The sequence below is a fragment of the Oncorhynchus clarkii genome, chromosome 17, assembly GCF_045791955.1.
Source record: "Oncorhynchus clarkii lewisi isolate Uvic-CL-2024 chromosome 17, UVic_Ocla_1.0, whole genome shotgun sequence".
Taxonomy (NCBI): Eukaryota; Metazoa; Chordata; class Actinopteri; order Salmoniformes; family Salmonidae; genus Oncorhynchus; species Oncorhynchus clarkii.
Genome location: NC_092163.1, coordinates 49,292,067 through 49,315,762, shown reverse-complemented (window position 1 = coordinate 49,315,762; position 23,696 = coordinate 49,292,067). Strand labels below are relative to the sequence as shown.

Genomic DNA, 23,696 nt, shown 5'->3' with positions numbered 1-23,696 from the left:
GTCAAACTGGCAACATAGTAACTAGCTAGCAACAACATAATGCCAAACAACAGTCTAAAAACCACTTGAGGGCAAATAAATCAGATGTGACTGTTCAGACACAAGTCACATGGCCAGGAATCAGATTTGTATCTGATGTCAAACCACCTATGAAGGTGGTTTGATATGTGGCTTGAAATATTCGATTCCATGTGCTTTTTGGCTGCTCAGACTTCAAAACAAAGTCAAAATTGAGTTGGATATGCAAGTAAATGGGATTTTAGTCACTTCAAACTGCCAATGACAACACGGCTATAGTGATGGCCCGGGTTGTGTTCATTTGAGTAAACAACTGAAAATGTTTAAAGACATTTTGCAAAGGAAAGTGAAAATCTGTTATTAGACAGGTCCAGGTAGTCCCACTTTGTTTCAGTCTGTTTCTTCCATTTGGTGCCTATAATGAACATGGCCCAGGCTTTTACATAAAGGCAGAACGGGAGCATTGGTTATGAACAGGGGTATAGCCTAATCTGCCATGTGTGTTGATGTGAAACATAAGAACACAAGTGCAAGCGGCCAGATGCCACACTGTTACGACAACAAGAAACAGTTACGCAAACAGGCTATAATGTCGGTAACCTAACACAGGCTCTTCTCTCTTCCAGCACCTCTTTTGGACCGTAACGAGCATGTTATAGCTCCAGAGGCAAAGATTAAAATGTTCTGCACCATAAAACCTCTGGAAAACTTTAGAAAAGCTTTAGATTTCAGAGTTTCTGGATTAAGCTTTTTTTTAAAGAAACAAAAACAAACTGACATTCATTTCAAATGTAGGCTACAGGTCAAATGACCTTCTTGGGAGGCACCCAGTGATTGTGTACCGGTTTATGACAGGAGCAGACATTTCTCCACGATGCTCTATGTCATCAGCCCTGGTCTGACAAGAGTTCAGAGAAAAGCTATTTCCAGACCCTACTGATTCCCACACAGGGAAGAAAGCCAAGCAGGGGGTTCTGAGGAAATTTTTGCAAAACCTCAATGTGGGGGTGAGGTTAGGCCCATGACCACCGCAAATGACTGCTGATGGCACTCCCCCAGAGCCTACCTCCATCCCACCGTATCAAACTGCCCCCTTTCACCACTCAGAACGCCTCTTCCCCAGAGCTAAACAACCGTATCAAATTCTGCACGTGTTACATAATGCACAAATCAGTCTACCGGTAGCCTATGTTGAATGTATTTTAAGACATGATCTTGGTTTTATATGGTCTGTAACTTCCCATCAATTGATGTAACCTATGTTGTAGTTAGATACTGACAAAGAAGTTAGTACAACATGTGGATCATGTCGTTTATAGTTGCAGCACACAAGAAGTTAGTACAACATGTGGATCATGTCGTTTATAGTTGCAGCACACAAGAAGTTAGTACAACATGTGGATCATGTCGTTTATAGTTGCAGCACACAAGAAGTTAGTACAACATGTGGATCATGTCGTTTATAGTTGCAGCACACAAGAAGTTAGTACAACATGTCGATCATGTCGTTTATAGTTGCAGCACACAAGAAGTTTGTACAACATGCATTTACTGTAGTAACACATGCGCAGAAAGTACAGTTGTTTAGCTACAGGAAGAGGCATCCAGAGAATCTGGTTATGCAGCCACTCCAGTCTATATACCAGCAGCACTTTAATGGTTCTTATCTAACTTGCTTCAGAAAATACATTGTGTTGGTAATGACGATAATGACATGACTCACCAGCTTCAATACAGAACATACCGAATTTTGCTATAGACATAGGTTTAACCCTACAGAAGATGCTGAGCTCTATAGTCTGACTGGGTCTGGACATTCACAAAGCATCTCAAAGTATTCACAAAGCATCTCAAAGTAGGAGTGCTGGTCTAGGATCAGGTCCTCCCTCTTATTTAGCTATCCTACTCTTCAATCCCAGAAAACACACCCACTGGGTGGCCTACCAATTTCATCAGGTTTACTGTGTACCTTTCATTTGATTGGCGCAATATTAGAATGTAGCCTATGGAGAATGCGTTCAGAATGGAGATCAGTGAGAGCCATCAAAACATAAGCATATTCCTCTCTGTTTCAGAAGCCATGCTTAGATTAAATAGCATTCTGATATTTCATAATATGTATGTTTGGGGAAGTTTAAGAACCCTAAGCTACTTTATGAAAAAATCAGGTTGAGAGCCTTTACGCACGAAAATTGTAACATCGAGTTCTTCAACCTATTCTAATGTTGAAAGACTGGTGTACATAGAATTATAATAGGGAGGACAGTACAACAGCATAGCCCTATTGCTTGCACTGACTATGGAACTGTGTGATGACAATGGCCAAGTATTGCAGCATGTGTCATGTTCAAACTGTTTACGGCGGAAATATGTGTCATGTTGCTGTGTTTTTCAGTTTGCTGCCATGTGACTGGTTTCCCGTTCATCTCGAGTGTACATAAGGAAAAATCATCTGAAACAATTTCTATGTTCATTTACAATCCCCTTCTGCAAACAAATGATCCATTTACCTAGCTCTTATCAATCAATAACTTAACAATGCATGAAGAATGGTGTTATTTGTATCGGGAAAAATTAAGTAGATGTTTTTCCACTTGGAACCGACAGGTTTGCTAGACCTTATTCATGGTTTCCTCGTGCAAAAACATGATGTATTTATGAAGAAATTAAATCAAGGTCAGAATACGCATTTCTGTAGACACACCTATATTTCTGTGATCTCCACCCCAAACGCATAGGTTGCTGACATATGCATTTCCCCATGCTTAAATTCAAGGTCTGAATGCGCACAGAGGAAAGTGTGTGAAAAGGTCATTAAGTTCCATGTACGTGCACGTACAGCACCAGTCAAAAGTTTGGACACACCTTCTCATTCAAGGGTTTTTCTTTACTTTGACTATTTTCTACATTGTAGAATAATAGTGAATACATCAACACTATGAAATAGCACATGGAATCATGTAGTAACCAAAACAAGTGTGAAACAAATCAAAATATATTTGAGATTTTACATTCTTCAAAGTAGCCAGCCTTTGCCTTGATGACAGTTTTGCACACTCTTGGTATTCTCTCAACCAGCTTCATGCGTTAGTCACAATTAACAGGTGTTCCTTCTTAAAATATTTTATTTCCTTCTTAATAAAAATAAAGAAAAACCTTTGAAGGAGTAGGTGTGTCCAAACTTTTGACTGGTACTGTATATCTCGGTTCTGAATACCCCCGGTTGTTTACCTCTTTGGAGGGCTTTCTCAGGACATCTCCAACCCCCCCTCCACTCCTCAGGCCATGGCTCAGCACAGTGACGATACACATGAGCAGAGAGTCACACGTACGCTCCTTGCCATCCTCCCTGTCCTCCACAAAGTCTGAGGGAGAGTGGCAGGGAAGAGGGTTAATACACACACACACAACATCTAATTGACCTTTCACCTTACACTATAAGTCATAGGTTATTATTATTGTATATAGTTTTACTGTGTTGTACCTTCCACTTGGAGCTCTGTGGTGCAGTTGTTCTCTCCATTCTCAGACCGACACATCCCAGCAGACACCATCTCATTGGCCAAACTGGCTCCGTTCTCTATAAAAGACATCAGGTTAGGTATCAACATGTGTTAATGGCAACTAGATGAACAACACCTCCAGATAACACTATTATATTGTTTTCCTTGTCCCTGTACTGTTATGGCTTTCCAGGGTGTGAGGGAAATTTGGTTGTTGTGTAACTATGTGCAACTCCTATCAACAGACCATAAACGTCTAGCCCGGTCCCAGATCTATTATCGCTGTTTTGCCAACTCCTTTGGAGTTGAGGAGTTGGCAAGACGGCCCAAACAGATCTAGGACCAGGCTAATACACATTCCTGGTCTACTCTATAGAATTGGAAGGAATGGAACGGGCATCCCCATCCCCATGCCACAATGGGTGGACTGGCTGCCATATTGTGTGTCCCCATAGCAGTAAAACAAATAGTAATTATATTTCTATGGTCTCCTCCTTGTCCTCACCCAGGGTGGTGTTGGGGATGCGATCCACCTCCAGGATGAAGTCATCCTTGAAGAAGATGTACCCCACGATGGAGAACAGGTAGACCAGGATGAGGGCCAGCACTGCTGTCAATACGATGGAGCGACCGTTACGGGTCACACTCTTTATCACGTTCAGTAGAGTCTCCTCCCTGTACACCAGGTCAAAGAGCTGCACGAGAGACACAATACAGAGTTAACACAGAGTTATAGTTAGACCTAATATGGAAACAGCATGGAAGCATTTAGGAATTATTATTTGTTCAATATCTGTTTGGAATTATACTTTTTTGTGACGTCGATAAATGTATTGAGATAAATATATTCTGGTTTAGAAAGATAAAGTGTAAGAGGGATTGATACATTTGTCCAAAAACAGAATCATGTGGAGAAATAATTTCCTCTTTTTACGCGTCTTCTTTCATAGCCGTTCTTTTTTCCTGAGCCATTTTCTCTATGACAGGACTTACATAACTTTTCAGCAGTATATCTTATCATTCACATGGACATTTTCTGCATCCTGAGTGGCGCAGCGGTCTGAGGCATCGCTACAGACCCGAGTTCGTTCCCGGGCTTTATCACAACCGGCTGTGATCTGGAGTCCCATAGGGGGGCGCACAATTGGCCCAGCGTCATCCGGGTTTGGCCGGGGTAGGCCGTCATAGTAAATAAGAATTTGTTCTTAACTGTCTTGCCTAGTTAAATAAAAGTTAAATAAAAAAATAAAAAGCCCCTGGGCCTCAGAGTTAGTTACTGAATGGAAAACATCCAGACTGGCACATGCAGTACGCCTGACACATAAAACACCAGCAAGCACCACTCAACTCCCCAACAACATATCCTAAGCCAGTTCCTGTTCATTAAAAGCCACTGTCCTTAAATACCCTGTGTGTGTGTGTGTGTGTGTGTGTGTGTGTGTGTGTGTGTGTGTTTGCGCCTGCATGCACACACCAGAACATACGCTAATGTCCCTGGACAGCTTCCTATTAAGTGTAACTGTGTGCTCACAATCAGCCATATACAGTGCCTTGCGAAAGTATTCAGCCCCCTTGAACTTTGCGACCTTTTGCCACATTTCAGGCTTCAAACATAAAGATATAAAACTGTATTTTTTTGTGAAGAATCAACAAGTGGGACACAATGATGAAGTGGAACGACATTTATTGGATATTTCAAACTTTTTTAACAAATCATAAACTGAAAAATTGGGCGTGCAAAATTATTCAGCCCCCTTAAGTTAATACTTTGTAGCGCCACCTTTTGCTGCGATTACAGCTGTAAGTCGCTTGGGGTATGTCTATCAGTTTTGCACATCAGCTCGAGCTCAGTGAGGTTGGATGGAGAGCATTTGTGAACAGCAGTTTTCAGTTCTTTCCACAGATTCTCGATTGGATTCAGGTCTGGACTTTGACTTGGCCATTCTAACACCTGGATATGTTTATTTTTGAACCATTCCATTGTAGATGTTGCTTTATGTTTTGGATCATTGTCTTGTTGGAAGACAAATCTCCGTCCCAGTCTCAGGTCTTTTGCAGACTCCATCAGGTTTTCTTCCAGAATGGTCCTGTATTTGGCTCCATCCATCTTCCCATCAATTTTAATCATCTTCCCTGTCCCTGCTGAAGAAAAGCAGGCCCAAACCATGATGCTGCCACCACCATGTTTGACAGTGGGGATGGTGTGTTCAGGGTGATGAGCTGTGTTGCTTTTACGCCAAACATAACGTTTTGCATTGTTGCCAAAATGTTACATTTTGGTTTCATCTGACCAGAGCACCTTCTTCCACATGTTTGGTGTGTCTCCCAGGTGGCTTGTGGCAAACTTTAAACGACACTTTTTATGGATATCTTTAAGAAATGGCTTTCTTCTTGCCACTCTTCCATAAAGGCCAGATTTGTGCAATATACGACTGATTGTTGTCCTATGGACAGAGTCTCCCACCTCAGCTGTAGATCTCTACAGTTCATCCAGAGTGATCATGGGCCTCTTGGCTGCATCTCTGATCAGTCTTCTTCTTGTATGAGCTGAAAGTTTAGAGGGACGGCCAGGTCTTGGTAGATTTGCAGTGGTCTGATACTCCTTCCATTTCAATATTATCGCTTGCACAGTGCTCCTTGGGATGTTTAAAGCTTGGGAAATCTTTTTGTATCCAAATCCGTCTTTAAACTTCTTCACAACAGTATCTCGGACCTGCCTGGTGTGTTCCTTGTTCTTCATGATGCTCTCTGCGCTTTTAACGGACCTCTGAGACTATCACAGTGCAGGTGCATTTATACGGAGACTTGATTACACACAGGTGGATTGTATTTATCATCATTAGTCATTTAGGTCAACATTGGATCATTCAGAGATCCTCACTGAACTTCTGGAGAGTTTGCTGCACTGAAAGTAAAGGGGCTGAATATTTTTGCACGCCCAATTTTTCAGTTTTTGATTAGTTAAAAAAGTTTGAAATATCCAATAAATTTCGTTCCACTTCATGATTGTGTCCCACTTGTTGTTGATTCTTCACAAAAAAATACAGTTTTATATCTTTATGTTTGAAGCCTGAAATGTGGCAAAAGGTCGCAAAGTTCAAGGGGGCCGAATACTTTCGCAAGGCACTGTATATTAATATACAGAATATATATGTAAATGTATAGATGTGCTCACCAGTAGGCTGTAGAAGAAGACATGGACGAAGACCCCCAGGCTACAGATGATGAGGTACATGAGGTGGTAGAGGAACTCAACGTCCAGGATCATGGCCTTGTAGCCCCGTGTGAACGTCCCTCTGTTCCCCACAAAACTCATCAGGAAGATGGTCTTATTACACACCTGCAGGGACACGATAGGTTTATATTTATTATCATTATTTTATTTAAATCCCACATTGAGGTCAGAAGACCTCCTTCACAAGTGAGACCTCCCCATTAATGGAATGGGAAGTAACACTTTAAGTAAAGTATCCAGCCATAATGCTTTATAACTTGTTGTAAGCATGTATAGGCCTTCATTATGTCTTATAAAACAAGGCATAGAATATTTTAGGTCTCTCTCTACATAAATCGTCAATATTCTCCTTGGACATGCACTACATGATGATCCATGATGACCATAAGACACAACATGATAATATAGGACAGGCATTTCATGGATTAGCATTGGATTGTTCTTAGTATAGTAGGTTTTTAGTAATACTGGGGTTCAGTAGATGAGTGTGGGGTAGCTGTCTCCCAGCTACAGGGAGCGAAGGGAGATAGACAGAGGGAGGACAGGAAGGCAGAAGAGCCCATTTGAGGACACACAGGGAGCAGCCCGTGTGAAAGGGGCAGTTCCAGGGAATTTTTGGTGGCTGCAGGTGGGGTGTCAGCCTCCTCCAGTGTCTAGTGGTGCATTTCCCAGCTGACCGACCAAACACTCAAGCCATGCCAGTGAGCGAGCCACGCCAGGGAGTGACACCACAGGCAGACTGAGCACTGGAGAGAGGTCTGCATGGAGGGGGCATGTGGACAAGGTATGTGGGTAGTGGGCAAAAGGGTGGGTATGGGCTGTTGAGTGAGGTGTGAAGGGAGTACCTGGGGCTGGGGGTATGGTGGAGTGGGGGGAGCCTACTGAAGACTAGCAAGGCCATTCACATTGGAGCACACGGAAAAAAAGATGAAGTGTGTGACTTATGATACAAAGTCATTCACACACATTTCCCCATGCAGACATACGTTGAATGCTCCCAGCAGAAACAGGGTGGGCTGCAGGCCCACGGAGAAGATGAGGCGGATGATGGTGGCGATGATGAGGGTTCGGACCCCCAGGGGCTGGGGCATGGCCACCACGATGGCCAACAATGCCAACATGCCCACCCAGAGCAGGGCAGACAGGTGGGGCTCCAGGGTACCTGCCGAGGACACAAACACACATAAGCATACACACACACCAGTGGAGTGTATTAATGGATGCGAAGGGAAGGCTTCCCAAAATATGGATGCGAAGGGAAGGCTTCCCAAAATATGGATGCGAAGGCCAGGCATCCCAAAAAAATAAAAAATAAAAAAGTATCTTTTGTCTCTGTGTTTTCATAATTTTCCTTCAATTCACAAGAGGCTCACTGGAGAAAGCATACAACATCGCCCCTCTGTATGTGTAGGCCATCTGTCTGATGCTGTCTGGTCAAAAAGAGTATGACAATGTTGCTGCCTGCAGCATTGAATGAAAGGGAAGCTAGCAAGCATTTGGCCTCCCTTGGCAAAAAAAAATTATAAAATATAACGCCAATCAACACTGAGCTAAGCTGAGTGAGCACAACTGAATGGTCCTGGCACAGCCCAAACAAAAGTGAAAAGAGAAACATTTGGCTTCACTCCTATCACATCGCGTTGAGAGAGAACTACGTCATTGACAGAAACAACTTGAATTGTTGCATCTCATTTTGTTGTTGTCCTCCGCTAGCTAAAATTGGCCCTTTCCTAAATTAACCATGGATGAAGATAGGGATTTGGACTTTTACTTCATTCTCCATAATGGCCATTGATTATAACGGCAATTCTGATCCCACCATAAATTCATACATTGTTGTGCCCCTGGACTGAGAGGATGGAAGTTCAATATGTAACTAGATGTAGAAGGCTAATGTTAACTAGTTAATGTTTCCCATGAAAGGAAGTTAGCCTAGCGAGCAAGCATAGCCAGCATAAAATAAAAAGCGTATACTGTATGACAGAGTCATAGACCGTTTCATCAACATTAAAGAGAGGAGGATGACAGCGTAGTTTCTCTACAAGTTGGGTGAGTCAACATGCTTTTTCTACTTGCACGTAGGCACACAAATCAGAACCATAGACAGCCACATATTTAGCTTACTTTGATTAGACCCCATTTTTTTGGTATCTTTTAGATGTCACTGTATAAGACTTAACATAGGTGATATATGATGTTGAAATGTTGAAGTTAAAATGGTGCTGGAATACATGCGGGAGCTTCTGTTTTCTTTGTGACTTTCAGTAACTCTCCGTGGTTCTAGATCTATATAGTAGGGTACATGCAATATGCTTTGTGGACTTCACAAATTGTCAAATAGAAACATAAATAAATAGCTTTTTAGCTAGGACAGAGTTAGAGATCTACTAGGATGGGCCTAATGGGAGGGATATATAACCTGAAAAATAGCTGAGTTTTGGAACTCTTTGTTATTGGTCTATTAACTTAGCGACTGTTGCTATATTTAGCGGGTTTTCAGACCCCTTCCAGCAACTTTTATTGGTAAAAGATTATAGTGATAAATTTAGCTACTTTTCAGGCTGCTTTTGGGGAGTTTGGACACAGAGAGATTCTATGGTTTTGATAGCATTTAGCAACATTTCCCACTCAATTCTTCCGCAAACGAGAATAGGAGAAGCTGTTTGTGCAACATGAGTCACAGCAACGGCGCGCACACAGGTAGAGAAGCACAAGGCGAGGGGGTGTGATGCGTGAGAATGGGCGAAAACGCAATTTTGGTCAATTGGTGCTGTGATTTCGTCGCAGCCTTGACAAAATGTCACCTATTGACTTCTAGAGACAAAACAAGGAGCCAATAGCGGATCACACTGAAAATGTTTTGCCAACACTGGTTGTACAATGATGTATGACACAAAACACAGGAAAACTGAATTTTGAGTACACTGGGCCATTAAGCATTAATTTACACAAAGACACACACACACAAAGACACACACACACACACACCTATCTTGTCAGCCTACAATCCCCACTAACAAACAACAATCTCTCCACATAAGAATGATGTAATAAATAATGCAATAACGTTAGCTCATAGTTATACTGAAAGGCACTTGAGAATGAAAATGACGGTGCACATTAAGACCAAGAGGCTTTTCCCTGATCTCTGACTACCAGCAGCCACCTGGGGACTTTGAGGAGCTGCACTTTGAACTCAAACAGAGCATGTTACATAACCCTAAAAAAGTAGGACACACTTTTGAGTGTGTTTTCCTTAGTGTGGCTTTAGAGAGAAGCCTACCTGATGCTCCCCTTGATCCAGGGGTAAATCCTGGATTAATGTGACAGTCATAGGGTTTCATGTGGCTCTGCCGTCACTACCACCGAACCAATTGCATCCCCACCAGCACCAGCACCAGCAGCCCCCCCACCCCCCACCCCAACCTGAACTAGGCGTGTAAAAAAGGGCCACGCAAAGACCTGGTTCTGTAACCAGCCCCATTCACTAAACCAGGAGCTTACTACTGGCAGATGTGTTTGTGTTAGTGATGAGGGGGGAGTGGGTGAAATCGATATTTACATATCGCAATATCATTTTGGATGATATTACAGTGTATTAATACTTTGTATCTATTTGTAAAATAAATTAAAAAGTAGCTGCGCCAAAACGTTTTCATCCTCCATTTTCTTTTGAAATAGTGAGCCAACATGTTTGCAGTAGTTTTATTTCCAAGACTGACCAAAACTAATTTTCTTATGCTCTCCCGTCTCTCTGCAGCAGACATGTAGTGAGCAATATGTTTGGAACATCAAATCGCAATATTGAACCGCAATACATATAGAATCATGAGAATCGCAATAGATATCGTATCGGCACCTAAGTATAGTGATAATATTGTATCATGAGGTCCCTGGCAATTCCCAGCCCGTGTGTGACTGTGGTGCATGGGAACGGGGGTGGGAAATTAGGGCAGAAGAAAAAGAGAGAAGGAGAAGTAGAGAGAAGAGGTAGATAGACATGAGAGAGAGGGAAGAGAGGGAAGACAGAGGTAAAGAATGAAGAAGAGGAGCAAAAATGGAAAATAAAAAGAATGAAGGGAGACAGCAAGAGTGAGAGAGAGAGAGAGAGAGAGGAGAAAGAAGAGCGAGAGAATGACAGTTACTCCCTCCCTCTCACATGACAGGTGCCACTTACATAACTACCACTGCCTCTAAAAATATTATACTGAAAGATTCATGACTGACTGGCTGGGGGCTGCTGGAGGGGTGTGTGTGTGTCCGACCCTCAAAAATAGTGTGTAAATATGTAAATATTTGTAATAGCGTGTGTATTTGTAAACACACAAGAACTAGGCCAAAGGTATGTGGGGTGTCATGTGATACCCTCTCCCTCTTCACACAGCTCTACTGTACTGTAGGGAGGGAAACGCACACAGAGGCACACTGGGATGTACTGTACTATGCTGTAATACTGTTGTAGTCAACAGGAGAGGCCTCACCCACAGCCATTCTGCTCCACTCAGTTTTCTTATTTTTCCTTTATACTTTTACAAACTCTTATTTTCAATGACGGCCTAGGATCAGTGGGTTAACTGCCTTGTTTAGGTGCAGATTGACAGATTTATACATTGTCAGCTCGGGGATTCGATCTTGCAACCTTCCAGTTACTAGTTCAACGCTCTAACCACTAGGCTACCTGCCACCCCAGTAATTACCTCATCTCTGACCGTACTGGGTAAACGGCCTGTATAGCAGCACTCTCTGGAGAAGACTAATGCCAATGAGCCAATGTATATGAACTTTCCACATTAGAAAGGGCTTAAGTTTTTGAGTGTTATGCATTTCTTCAAGTATTTGAACAGAACTGGGTGCATCAAAAGAGGTTAGCTTTAAGATGTGCTTTACAGAAGCCAATGAAAGGTTGTGCTGAAGTGTTTAAATGGCTCAGTGAAGAACGGAGACAGTGAGTGAGTCCTGATCCCAGTCAAGTGACTAGAGGTCACTCTGCTGAAAAGAAAAATGCATAGACCAGCACACATTTTAAGCTGGTCCATGCCGGCCAAGCTGGTCTGACCAGCATGGTCTACTTTGTTCTGCTGGGAAAACAGCATGGTCTAGCTGTTTATGCTAGCAGACCAGCCTTCATTGTTTTTTCACTGGTGACAAGCATTCATTGTGATTTTACTAGTGACCAGCCCTGGTTGTGTTTTCCCTGGTGACAAAATTCTGTTGTGTTTTCACTGGTGACCAGCCTTCATTGTGTTTTTTTTGGCTGATCTCTGTCACCCTCACTGACCTGATGGTATGGCAGGAAGGTCAGTTTTCTGCCAACCAAGAGGTTGAGGCAAGGTAAGGTGGGGTCCCAAGTGTGTTCATCAAAGAATGCTTAGTAGTTGTCAACTAATGTAAGAAGCTTTCTTGTAATCAGGAAAGTTTGGTGGTTCAAGTGAAGGTTCACTGAGCTTCTGGCAGCTAGTTGCAAGTAAGTTACTGTGCATTTGACAATAACTTACTGACATCTGGTTGCCAATTGGGTAACTCAAAATTCACAGCAACTTCCAGGCACCTGACTTAAACAGTAACCTCTTAACAGTGCAGCTCTTTAATGTCACAAGATCTAACAAAGACTGCAGAACTGACAGTGTTTAAAGAGGTACTCAACCTTCGACAACATAACCATCAACCACCTAAACTGGTACTACACTCCCACTGACAGTTGTCAAAAATATATTAGAAAAAGCCGCCCAAATATGCTAATGGGGCCCATTGATACATTGCCCCCACCTACATTTCAAAATGCAGTGGTGATAGTACCTTATATTCAAAATATTGGGTAAAAAAATGAACCATTATACTAGATTATCCACACATGTACCCGAAAGGAACCAGTACCCGGTGAGTTCCTATGTGTACCTCTGAAGGTACCTTATGTGTACCTTTGACCTTTTTGTACCTAACTGTATCCTAATATTGAGATTGTGTGGATATACATTCTTGGTAATAAAGATGTGCCTGGTGGCACTGCTAAAACAATAATGCACTTCCACCCAAAAGCTTGCAAGTTCAAATCCCCAAAGCATTTATGCACACTTTACATCAAGTATCCCTAAGCACTGCTAGTTTTACATTGTTGTTGTCAGATAATCAAACAATTATTGACTTAATTCTGGGCACATTTTAGCAAAGCGCAGAAATGTATTCTTGCCATTAAATGTGTGGGCAAATCTCAGTCATACTCACAGAACTGCTGGCGTAGCAGGAAATTCTAGTCAATAGCAACCGAGAGGTTGTGAGATTAAATTCCAAGTTAGGTATCGTCTCAAGTAACCAGCATTTTACAGCAACACCTTTATTCAGCTGTAAAAATACAGTAACTTTTGTTCACCTTACTTTCACTGCAACCAGTAGCCTGTATTGTACCATAAAATTACAGGAACTTAAACAGTATAGCATTTCATTGCATAAAAGGAAAACATGGTGGAGAGGGAAATAACAGGATGGTTCTTCACACCATCACAGCAGTAATGAACCCTTCCACTCAAAATGTTTTAGAAAATAATAATGGTTATACATGTCACCCTCAGCCCTGACAAGGAACCCCGAAAAAATATAGTTTGTATATTCTGCTCCAGCATTGTCTAGTAGCTGGTCTGCAAAACCATGCCCATCATTATGATATTTCCCAGCATGCTCTATTGCAGATTGAGTTGTAGAATTATTTGTTTCAATATCTGTGTTGTTACATGTACATTGACTGATAATTCATTGATCTTATGGTACACAAAGAAAAATAACATACATTTTTCTAAACTAATCCAATATGTTAGTTGGATATATTGTACCTGTTACTGAAATGGTTGTTCCAGTTTAAGTTGTCTCATTCATTCGCTTTGTATTCATAGTGGTCATTCTGAATGCATATTTTGGGTGAATCAAAGTTCAAAATCGTTGGATGTCCTCACTCAGGTTAGATTCCAATAGGAACGAGACATCACTTTGCAAGTGAGCATAATGTGACTTGATGTTGGTTTTGTGGGTGACAAGCATATGCTGGTACGTCCAGTGTCCAAAACACAGTGAAGGCTGGTCGCTGGTCACCAGCCTATGCTGTTTTTTTTAGCAGGGCAACGGGTCAGAGGGGAAGGAAGGTAGGAGATTACTGGGCCAGGGGAAGTTTGGGAAGTGAAAGCCAGGCAAAGGATTGTGGGTGACTTTTCTGAGGCCAAAATGTCACAAAAATATTTTTATTTCTGAACCACAAAGATCAGAATGCCCAATACATACACTTACTGGTACACTTACTGGAAATATTCACTGTTGTTGTGCACTCATAATGTTCCATAGTGCAAAAGTAGCTGTGTTACAAACACTTACAAAAGAGCACGAAGGAGAAAATCTTAGCAATCCAGTTGCACTGAGATACATGTAGAAGTCCAAGTGATGCAGTGCAACTGGGCTGGATCATACCACAGACCTGAGCCGTCTGTTCTTCCTGTTTTTGGCCCTCAGTGTTGTGTGTGCGGCTCACGCAACCTTCCTCTGACCCGATGTTCTACAGCAGCACCTCAAAGGGATATACAAACTTGCTTGATCTCTGAGGGGAACAGAGCCGTGGCCGGAGTGCCCACATAAACAGACCATGGCTCAACACACATGAAAGAATCGGCAATGGAAACAGCGGAAACCTGAAATCTCTTAACTCCTTCATGTACAGGGAAGAGTCTTAGCACTGACTGAAGATACAGATGATGTCCCTAGTGAACAGCTACAGTACGTGTAGACAATGGTTCATTTGTAAAAGTGTTTTCTTACCAACACTACACGCATATACACTGTAAAAACATATCCTGTGTTTTTTACAGTATCTTACTGGCAGCCAGTTGCCTGTAAGCTACTGTTTAAAAAAGTACAGTATGTTACCATCATTTCCAAAGAAACTTTGGTTTAACAGTACATTACCGTAAAGTTTATAAAAAATTTAAATGTCGAAAGTCAGGGTCGCTGGCAGGTGACTGACCTTCACGCAAACCCTCCAGGGGGTAGAAGAAGGCCACCAGGAGGTTCATGAGGACGGCCAGGTTGAAGGAGATGTTACTCCAGAATGACATGTTTCTGGAACACCAGTACAACACGGGCTGGGCTAGAGGAGAGAGAGGGAGAGGTAGAGAGGTAGAGAGAGAGAGGAGAGAGAGAGAGAGGAGAGAGAGAGAGAGAGAGAGAGGAGAGAGAGAGAGAGAGACAGAAAGAGGAGAGAGAGACAGAGACAGAGAGAGGAGAGAGAGACAGAGAGAGAGAGAGACAGAGAGAGAGAGAGACAGAGAGAGAGAGAGAGAGAGAGAGGGAAAGTCAGAGAGAGGGAGAGTCAGAGAGAGAGAGAGAGAGGTAGAGGTAGAGAGAGAGGTAGAGGTGTAGAGAGAGAGGTAGAGAGGTAGAGAGAGAGGTAGAGAGAGCGAGAAAGAGAGAGCGAGAGAGAGGTAGCGAGAGAGAGGTAGAGAGGTAGCGAGAGAGAGGTCGCGAGAGAGAGGTAGAGAGGTAGCGAGAGAGAGGTAGAGAGGTAGCGAGAGAGGTAGCGAGAGAGAGGTAGCGAGAGGTAGAGAGGTAGAGGTAGAGAGTCAGAGAGAGAGCGAGAGAGAGAGAGTCAGTCAGAGTGACAGAGGGAGAGAGAGAGAGAGCGAGAGAGAGAGCGAGAGAGAGAGGTAGAGGTAGAGGTATAGAGAGAGAGGTAGAGAGAGAGGTAGAGAGAGAGGTAGAGGTATAGAGAGAGAGAGGTAGAGAGGTAGAGAGAGAGAGGTAGAGAGAGAGGTAGAGAGGTAGAGAGAGGTAGCGAGAGAGAGGTAGCGAGAGAGAGGTAGCGAGAGAGAGGTAGCGAGAGAGAGGTAGCGAGAGAGAGGTAGCGAGAGAGAGGTAGCGAGAGAGAGGTAGCGAGAGAGAGGTAGCGAGAGAGAGGTAGCGAAAGAGAGAGAGGTAGCGAGAGAGAGGTAGCGAAAGAGAGAGGTAGCGAAAGAGAGAGGTAGCGAAAGAGAGAGAGGTAGCGAAAGAGGTAGAGAAAGAGAGAGGTAGAGAGAGAGGTAGAGAAAGAGAGAGAGGTAGAGAGAGGTAGAGAGAGGTAGAGAGAGGTAGAGAGAGAGAGGTAGAGAAAGAGAGAGAGGTAGAGAGAGAGAGGGGTAGAGAAAGAGAGAGAGGTAGAGAGAGAGGGGTAGAGAAAGAGAGAGAGAGGGAGAGAGAGAGAGGTAGAGAGAGAGAGGTAGAAGTTTAGAGACAGATGTAGAGAAAGAGAGAGAGAGGTAGAGGTAGATAGAGAGAAGAGGGAGGGAGGGAATGAACATGAAGTTACACATTTTACCAATAAGAGTGAATCTATTGGACATTTGTTTGTTTGTTATGAAACTGTACAGCAGGCTCTGTATATTATGTAGTATGTATAGATGGAGGCCAGAGGTGTGTGTGTGTGTGTGGCTGAGTGCTGTGTGATACAGTACGAGTGTGAAACAATAGAACGGCTCAGTACTAAAGCACAAATACATTCTTATAATAGAATTAAATGAACAAAGATGATACTTTGTTGATGATACTGCTGTTCATGTTGGTTTAGGACACAACCTTTAGACATGTCACTGTAACCTTTCCTCTACTGAGGCTGGCTGTACCCTCCCCACAGCTGACAGTCAATCTGGCCTGTTGGCACAGTTTATTGACGCTATTGATGTGTCACTATTCTGATTCAGTTTGGTTTTATTGGAAAAGAAGACATAGATGAGGGACTTTTCTCGCTTGTCTGACAGTGAGGAAAAAGTGTTTAGGCATGTGCTTGTGTGGATGCTCGGTGTGTGTGTTTGTGTGTGTGTGTTGTTAGTAGTGAGTCATACAGTTACAGATGTTTCACACCTCAGTGGAAATTCCCCAACAGCCCACTGACAGACAGTGGAAAGAAGAGCTATTAGGGTAAATCCATTTGAATTCAATCACTTTTTGACCGCAACCCCTTTGAATCGAACAAAAAGTTCCATCCATATTTGCCCATTGCAGTACTGCTCAGAAAGTGACCTTTTGGACCTGAACGCTAAAACATTCAAGAGGTAAAGGTGCATACCCCGCCATACCATGAGACATCCATGTCTTCATCACTGGAAATGAAAAACGGATAAGATATACACTACCATTCAAAAGTTTGGGTCACTTAGAAATGTCCTTATTTTTGAAAGAAAAGCACATTTTTTGTCCATTAAAATAACAAAAAGTTGATCAGAAATACAGTGCAGACATTGTTAATGACTATTGTAGCTGGAAACGGCAGATTTTTTACGGAATATCTACGTAGGTGTACAGAGGCCCATTATCAGCAACCATCACTCCTGTGTTCCAATGGCATGTGTTAGCTAATCCAAGTTTATCATTTTAAAATGCTAATTGTCCAATAGAAAACCCTTTTGCAATTATGTTAGCACAGCTGAAAACTGTTGTCCTGATTAAAGAAGCAATAAAACTGGCCTTCTTTAAATTAGTTGAGTATCTGGAGCATCAGCATTTGTGGGTTTGATCACAGACTCAAAATGGCCAGAAACAAAGACCTTTCTTCTGAAACTCACCAGTCTATTCTTGTTCTGAGAAATGAAGGCTATTCCATGTGAGACATTGCCAAGAAACTGAAGATATCGTACAACGCTGTGTACTACTCCCTTCACAGAACGGCACAAACCACACAGATGGTTGAGGTCCGTCCACATATCAGATAATTTTTACTTGAATGGGAATATTTGTTGTTTTAAATTATATGCTGTCAATCCTTCAAAAAGGAAACATATTGAAGTCTCATAGAAATATAGATATTAGAACAGACAGAATGAGGCCCTTTATCTACTTCTCCAGTATCAGATGAACTGGTGGATACCATTTTTATGTCTCTGTGTCCAGTATGAAGGAAGTTGGAGGTCGTTTTGCGAGCCAATGCTAACTAGCGTTAGCTGGAAGTCTATTGGTATCTGCTATCATGCTAGTTGATACCCATAGACTTCCAGTGGATAGCATAAAAATGGTATCCACGAGTTCATCTGACTCTGTGGATGTCGATAATGGGCCTCATTGCAAAAATCCCAAAGTATCCCTTTAAAGGTTTAAAACTTGAATTTTAAATGATATCAAACTCAACTGTTTATCTTTCCTAGTGTTGAAGACGTCTCATGGTATGGTGGGGAAAATGTGTCAACTTTGAGTCACTTTCTGACCACTTCTTCCATGGGCAAACATGTACGTAAAATGATGTTTAAATCAAAAGGGATGCTGTCAAAACGTGACTGAATTCAAATGGAATTACCCAAAAGTGAAACACTAACTTCTGTCAAAACAGTGAGAGGATGACACTGGCTCTCTTAATACTAGCCCTGCGACAGCTCCTCTGGGTCACATCATTAGATCACTAGGAATTACTGCGAAGTTTTGGCATAACTTCTTATTAAATGTTTTCTTTTGACTGCATATAGTTAATGCAGTCACATTTCAGTGGAAGTAGAGTAATAGAAATGAGTCCTGAGAAGCCATTTGGAAGAGCTAGCTACCTCTTAGTTTCTTCTGCCAGTTCATCTCATTGAAGAGGTCCTCTGCGCTAAGGAAGAAGTCATTGATCTTGCTGCCCTGCTCGTCCCTCTCAGTGGTGTAGTACACCCTCAGTTTGGACTCACAGGTCAGGAACTCACAGATGTTGGGCACAGGGAACACTATCTCCTCCATGGTTCGGTCATGACGCACAATCTGAGAGGAGGACACACACAGGAACACACTCAGTCAATGTCAGCTGTATGGGTGTGGAGTGGACCAGCCACCTAGTCCCTGGTTGGAGAGCACTCATGTGGCTGGACAGAGGAATTTAGCTCCAGGCTTTTGAGTATTTCCATTAAACCACATCAGATTAAGAGGAACTGAAATCCCTCTATGGCAGTTTCCCCAATGCTGGTCCTGGAGACCCAAAGGGGTGCATATTTTGTTTTTTGCCCTAGCACTAACAGGACCAGTATTATGAAACACTTCCCTATGGCAAAAACATTTTTTCTTTGTCAATGACAGTTAAAGATATCCAATTAATACACTGTGTGAGTGTGTTTGACTGGTGTCACTGACCTCTATCTGAGCAGTGTGTTTGGCGTAGAACTCCAGAGCCTCGTCTCCCTCTCCGTTGGTCCCTCCTGGTTTCAGCATCACCTGCAGCTCCTTGTTGTGGCGTGCCAACTACAGTGGTCGAAGTCAAGTAAGGGGTCAAATTGCTCATGAGGTGTATAGCAGTCAAAACTGCATCTGACTGTTGTGTGATAGCCTCAAATGGTTGGGTCCAATAGTTGAATGTAATATCAATCAATTGTGGATCAAATGGTTGGTTATTCAAAAAACTATGTGCTTCTAAATGTGTCATTATGGTAAACTAGGCCCTGTCCTCTACCTGGTGGGCCAAGATGTAGATGTTGTGGCCCACGTTCCTGGGGGAGGCAGCATCATGCTCCTCCTCCTCCCCGCTGTCGTCATCCTCTTCGGGATCCTCAAACTCCACCTCTCCCTGCAGGTAGGCCTTCTTGATCACATCCACCTGAGGATCTCACCACCACCGAGACAACCATTACCTTCATCGCCCTATACCTGTGTGAGGAGACTTATGGGTGCAATTTTGATTTTTGGGGGGGAAACGGGCTCACCAGCTCCTTAGGTCTCATGTTGTACAGAATTCTCTCAGCATTCTCACTGTCATGGCGACTCTCCATGATGGCCAACAACAATTTAGAGGCATTGTTCTGAGAGAGAGAGAGACACTTTAAAAAAAACTTTTGTCTTTAATAAGACATCCTCATTACACTAAAAACACTACAGAGAGAGAAAGAGAGAAATAGAGAAATAACTGAGATAATGGTTTGTTGTCATGTAAACGTTATGTCATAGTCATGAGATACGTATAAAGTTGAAGATCAAATCTTTCTAAGCCGTTTCTGTTCCTCCTTCCAAAGAAAACAGGCAGAATCCACAAGGCTTAGAGGGAAAATGCAATCTGCAGATATTTGGTTTGGCACCAAAGGAGCTAGCTTAGGAGAGATTCATGAGTTGTCTAGGTTTCAAAAGCAGCAGCACACTGTTTGTGAAGTTCCACTCCGGGATAGAGTATCTACTAGAGTAGGGAGTAAAGTAGCTTTACTACTAGGTCCAGTGTGGAGACCCAGCCTATGTCCAAAATGGCACCCTATTCCCCATATAGCGCACTACTTGTGACCAAAACCCTTTGAGAGGGAGGCCTCACCTTGAGTTCCAGCACCAGGTCCATCCTCTTCTTCCCCAGTGGGTTGATGTCATTCAGGATCAGGGCGATGATGATGTCAATGCCATTGGACTCATGGGTGGCGATGCAGTTCTGCAAGGAAACAATAAAAGTACATTTTTATAAATGCGCTGCATGGACTACACTAGGTCACTAATTATCCATGTCAGGGCCCTCTCAACCTATCCATAGACAGTATTAGTAGTATGGATGACAATAGAAGTGGACCCAGGATAGTCCATAACTGCTTAATATGGTATGCATATGTGCTTGTAGCTAGTTCTTACTGGATGGGCCCACTGTATCTGTTTGTAGTTCTAATGACAAAATGACAAAGGCCCACAGTTAGTTGGTTCTAATGACAAGAGCCCATAAATAGCTGTGGTTCTAAAGGCCAGTACCTGGTTCTCGTGGCAGGGTCCTTGGCAGTACTCGGTCAGGCTCTCCACTGTCTGGTTGATGAGAGCCACGTTCTTCTCATTGATGTAGAGGCCCAGTAGACCCAGGCCTCCTGTGGTGCTGCCACAGATACAGTCCAGGAACTGCAGTGTCTCACACACCAGATTATAGTTGTTCTTATTGTTCTGACACCGCAGAAAGTTCTGGAGAAGGACCAAGGGAGGGTAAGAATACAGCGGTTTGCACATTTTATACATAACATTTTTTATTTCATTCAGAAAAAATTACATTACGTATTGAAAGGCAAATGTGCATTGAAAGTGTGACTCTGAACTAAAGAACATTCCAGTTAACATCAAAATGAGGACAGAATGACCCTGACTCCTTAAAAGACAGAGAATATCTATCCATGAGTCACTGGGTAATCAGCGTGTTGAGCTAACAGTTAGATTGGAGCCGTGACCACCAGGCCTCCATTAGTGAATAGAACCATCGATCTCATGACTCCCATATCATGTACTGACTACGCACTTCATGTTCATTCACAGCCATTTTAAATGGGTCATAGAACACAACGCAGAAAGTCCTAACATTTACATTTTGGTCATTTAGTAGACATTCTTATCCAGAGCGACTTACACAATCGACCACTGCGAACTAAAGACATAGCGGTGAACTTCATAACTATTGCCATAGAACATGACTTGTCCTGCTAAGAGGCTAGCTGTGAGGGCTAGCTCCCCTGATGTTGGGCTGGCTGAATAACTGACCTGCAGGTCTCGGTTGTGGTTCTCACAGAGCAGCTGGAGGAAGCGCAGGATAGGCTGCATGATGACAATGATGAAGCTCATCTCTCCATCTTCCTGGCTCTTGTCCCCGGTGCTGGGCGTGCCGTCTGCCGCCGAGAAGTGGTCCTCTGGGTCAGCCTCACGGCGGTACGAGTTGAAGGCTTTCTTAGTGGCCGACGATGCCTCCAGCAGCTGCTCTCTCGCTTCCTCTGTCACCACCACCGCTGAGTCTTTGGCTGCAGAGACACAGGGAGGACAGAGGAACCAAACTAGGTACTGGGGATAAAATTAAGACTTCTTTGTGGCAGCTAGTATTTATTGCTAAAGTGTTCAGAGAAAAACAAACCTTAGATCAGTGTCTAGGGGTAACTTCATCCTACTCTCTTAAAATGCAATAACTGACAATAAAAGAAGTTGACCTCTGACCTTTCTTGCGGATGGGCACTTCCTTGTCGGGGGCGTCATCGTCCCTCTTTCTGTTGCCGAGGTCGCTGGTGTTGACTGTCACAGTGGCTTTGATCTCCAGCTGGGCCAGCTTCATCCGGTCGTAGAATACCCGGAAAAACTTCTCAGACTTCTTGTCCTCCGTCAGACGGCAGAAGAAGGAACGCTAGTACAAAGGAAGCCAAGTAAAGGTACTGGGAAGTAACGTAACCTTTTGTTGTCAATAACAAGGAAGGAACGTTCATTTCCGTCATGTGAATGCTTGTGTATTGTTGTGTGTAGCCTTCTTCACCAAATTGAGTACACTAGGCGTTATTGTTGATGGCTCAGTTGGTTACTTGCAGCATATAGTGTTCGCAATACCACAGTTCTGGGTTCGATTCCTGCATGACAACAATACATGTGATAACTAAGACAGCTTTGGATAAAAGCATCTGCTAAATGTCCCTTTCGCTAAACAAAGGTTCAGGTAATTCAAATTGATCAAAATAAGACAGGTCTGCACTACTGTGTATACAGTACCACCAAGTACATATCATAAACGTATAGACTTTCTGCTACAAGGGCAATTCTGGTAATGTATGTAGTTACTGTAACACTGAATATTACCATGGAGATGACCTAAAGTCACCTATTTAGACAACTTGTTTGATTCGGGCAACCCAAATTTGTCTGTCACACTGCCAAATGGTGAAGCGGGGTATTTGACCAAGAAGGAGAGTGATGGAGTGCTGCATCAGATGACCTGGCCTCCACAATCACCCGTCTTCAACCCAATTGAGATGGTTAGGGATGAGTTGGACCGCAGAGTGAAGGATAAGCAGCCAACAAGTGCTCAGCATATGTGGGAACTCCTTCAAGAGTGTGTCAATTAAATTCTTACACAGGGACACTAAGTTAATCTTAAATTAATCAGTTGTCTTATATACGGCTATACACAGACAAGTTATATTTGCATGATGTTTCATTCATGTGACAGACCAATCAGTATTCATAACATGTGACTGAGCAATATCTCACCAGGTTTCTTCTCTCTAAACTGAGAGAGAAGAGCAGAGCTGTTATCTGGTCACAGTCTACTTGGAGGGAGAGGAGGAGAGACTCTGACCCAGTGGCAGAACATGCCCAATGCTCAGGGTGAATATGACACGAGAGGGAGAAGCCTACCCTACTTACACAGATAGAGGGAGGATGGGAGGAAAGAAGGAGAGAGGAAGGGAATAAGGGAGCAGAAAAGAGTTAAGAAAAGGGGCGAGATTAACAAAAGATTAAATGAGAAAGGGAAATGGAGTAAGAGAGGTAGGGAGAAATGGGGACGGAGTGAACGAGTGGTTGAGGAAGGGGGGGTAATGTTATCAGAGTTGGTATCTAGGCTAGCTCTAAAAAGCTTGTTGCATAACTTGCTTTTTTTCTAGGTTAGGTGTGAAGTCTTAAACTGGGGTAGTGGTTGTGTGCTTTAGGGCTGGTTTAGGCGTGTGTGTGTGTGTGTGTGTGTGTGTGTATGTGTGCGTGCGTGCGTGCGTGTTGACATGCGAGGTTGAAAAACAAATAATTTGTAGTTTAAACAAAATGGACAAACTCCATTTTATGTCATATTTAAAAAGAGAGATGTGTATGGAACGCTTGCTGGCATGAGGGCGTTCAGTAACACAATGTTAGACATGTGAAATGAATGAAACATGCCACTCCTCCTGGATAAAGAGCCCTGAGTTTGCTTACCTTAATTCTCTGAATACAAGGGAATCTCATACTACAGGAGATAGCTAAGTGAACCCACTGACACACCATACTGTACACAAGCACACACAGAGAATGTGGAATCCTATAACAATGCACACACACAGTCGTGGAGTAATCTGCAGCATTAATAAACTCCGCTTAAAAGCTTGGGCAAAATATGTTACAATGTTGCGCACATACATTGTCATAAGTCACAGAAATAATGTCTTCTCAAATATGTAGGTCACAACGAATCAGTGTGGTTGTAAAGATAGCATTTTCCAAGTATCCAAGGCAACATTTAATGGGATAGTACCTTG

The 23,696-nt window shown here is 42.9% G+C and overlaps 1 protein-coding gene across 1 annotated transcript in view; it reads right to left on the bottom strand.

Moving 5' to 3' along the window:
* LOC139371024 (inositol 1,4,5-trisphosphate-gated calcium channel ITPR1-like) overlaps nt 1-23,696 on the bottom strand; it is a 154,011-nt gene that overhangs the window by 9,162 nt on the left and 121,153 nt on the right. The window contains exons 43-56 of the mRNA XM_071111051.1: nt 21,640-21,823; nt 21,196-21,449; nt 20,428-20,628; nt 20,009-20,119; nt 19,416-19,511; nt 19,166-19,309; nt 18,850-18,957; nt 18,291-18,483; nt 14,756-14,878; nt 7,743-7,918; nt 6,697-6,861; nt 4,027-4,216; nt 3,503-3,598; nt 3,250-3,383 (exon numbers count right to left, since the gene is read on the bottom strand). Of these exons, the coding sequence (XP_070967152.1) occupies nt 3,250-3,383; nt 3,503-3,598; nt 4,027-4,216; nt 6,697-6,861; nt 7,743-7,918; nt 14,756-14,878; nt 18,291-18,483; nt 18,850-18,957; nt 19,166-19,309; nt 19,416-19,511; nt 20,009-20,119; nt 20,428-20,628; nt 21,196-21,449; nt 21,640-21,823 (2,175 nt within the window). The remainder of the gene's footprint in view (nt 1-3,249; nt 3,384-3,502; nt 3,599-4,026; nt 4,217-6,696; nt 6,862-7,742; nt 7,919-14,755; nt 14,879-18,290; nt 18,484-18,849; nt 18,958-19,165; nt 19,310-19,415; nt 19,512-20,008; nt 20,120-20,427; nt 20,629-21,195; nt 21,450-21,639; nt 21,824-23,696) is intronic.